This window comes from Acanthisitta chloris, unplaced genomic scaffold, assembly GCF_000695815.1.
Source record: "Acanthisitta chloris isolate BGI_N310 unplaced genomic scaffold, ASM69581v1 scaffold8475, whole genome shotgun sequence".
NCBI lineage: Eukaryota > Metazoa > Chordata > Aves > Passeriformes > Acanthisittidae > Acanthisitta > Acanthisitta chloris.
Genome location: NW_008674235.1, coordinates 1 through 1,175, shown reverse-complemented (window position 1 = coordinate 1,175; position 1,175 = coordinate 1). Strand labels below are relative to the sequence as shown.

The window sequence follows — 1,175 nt, the reverse complement described above, 5'->3', positions numbered from 1 at the left end:
GACGGGACGAGGCGCGGGGGGATGTAGAGATCTTATGCAAAGCCTGTCGTCGACTCGTCTGTCTGTCCGTAGGTTACGAGGGCACTGGGTCAGTCCTGATGTCCCCTGTTCCCCATCAGATGTTGCCCTACATGAACGTGGGCACTTTGTCCCGGACGGAGCTGCAGTTACTGAACCAGCTGCACTGCAGGCGAAAAAGACGGCACAGGACTATCTTCACTGATGAGCAGCTGGAAGCGCTGGAAAACCTCTTCCAGGAAACGAAATACCCAGACGTGGGCACCAGGGAACAGCTGGCCAGGAGAGTGCACTTAAGAGAGGAAAAAGTGGAGGTACTTTGCTTTCCTTTTCCCCCTTTTACCGTGTTCCTTTCACACTCAAACCGGAGTTAGCGTGCTGCGGCTCCAGCCCGGCTCGGCCGGCAGAACGATCGCGTTGCGTGGGGGAGAGGGAAAGTTTTTTATTTCCAAGAGCTCTTCCTTGGCACGGCTGGTCGAGCCTGTCACAGGGCTGTGACCCATTGTCCGGAGGTGGCCTTGCCTCCTGAAGCCTGCTCAGGTCAGCCTGCGGGTTTGCATACTTTTATCCTTGGGTTTTGTTTTTTTTTTTTTTTTTCTCACTAATAATTTAATTTCTTAACGTAACAGGTTTGGTTCAAAAACCGCCGGGCGAAGTGGAGGAGGCAAAAACGATCGTCTTCGGAGGAGTCAGAAAACGCACAAAAGTGGAATAAAGCGTCTAAAACGTCACCGGAGAAGAGACGAGAGGATGGGAAAAGTGACTTGGACTCCGACAGCTGATACCTCTTAGAGGAGGACATTTCCCGTGGACTGTCGGATACGCTCCAGAGGATGCTACCAATCTTGCACAAGCTCTGCCTTGTTGGAGGGGGAAAATGTCTGTATATAATGTACAATGCCCCGAGTCGATTCCGTGTAAATAAAATGTGTTGCGGAGGTCTTGCATAGGTAGACGGCGGCGCGTTTGTTCACCCTGCACCGCGGGGAGAGGGAGAGGAAGAGGAGAGGGAGAAGGGAGCAGGGAGCGCTGGTGTCCCGCTCCCGGGGAGCTCGGCCGGCCTTGCTGGCGTAGTTACACACTTAGCGGTGCAGTTTGGAAGCTGCGGAGGGCAGCGCTGGCAGCAGGGGAGAGACGGCGCATCTTTCACTCGAAGG

The 1,175-nt window shown here is 54.3% G+C and overlaps 1 protein-coding gene across 1 annotated transcript; it reads left to right on the top strand.

Moving 5' to 3' along the window:
* Positions 1 to 72: 72 nt before the first annotated feature.
* Positions 73 to 969, top strand: GSC (goosecoid homeobox; the record flags this gene model as incomplete). Its single annotated transcript, XM_009075256.1, has 2 exons — positions 73 to 332; positions 648 to 969. Coding segments are annotated over 2 exons (413 nt in total), but the record flags the coding sequence as incomplete, so codon positions are not given.
* Positions 970 to 1,175: the final 206 nt, after the last annotated feature.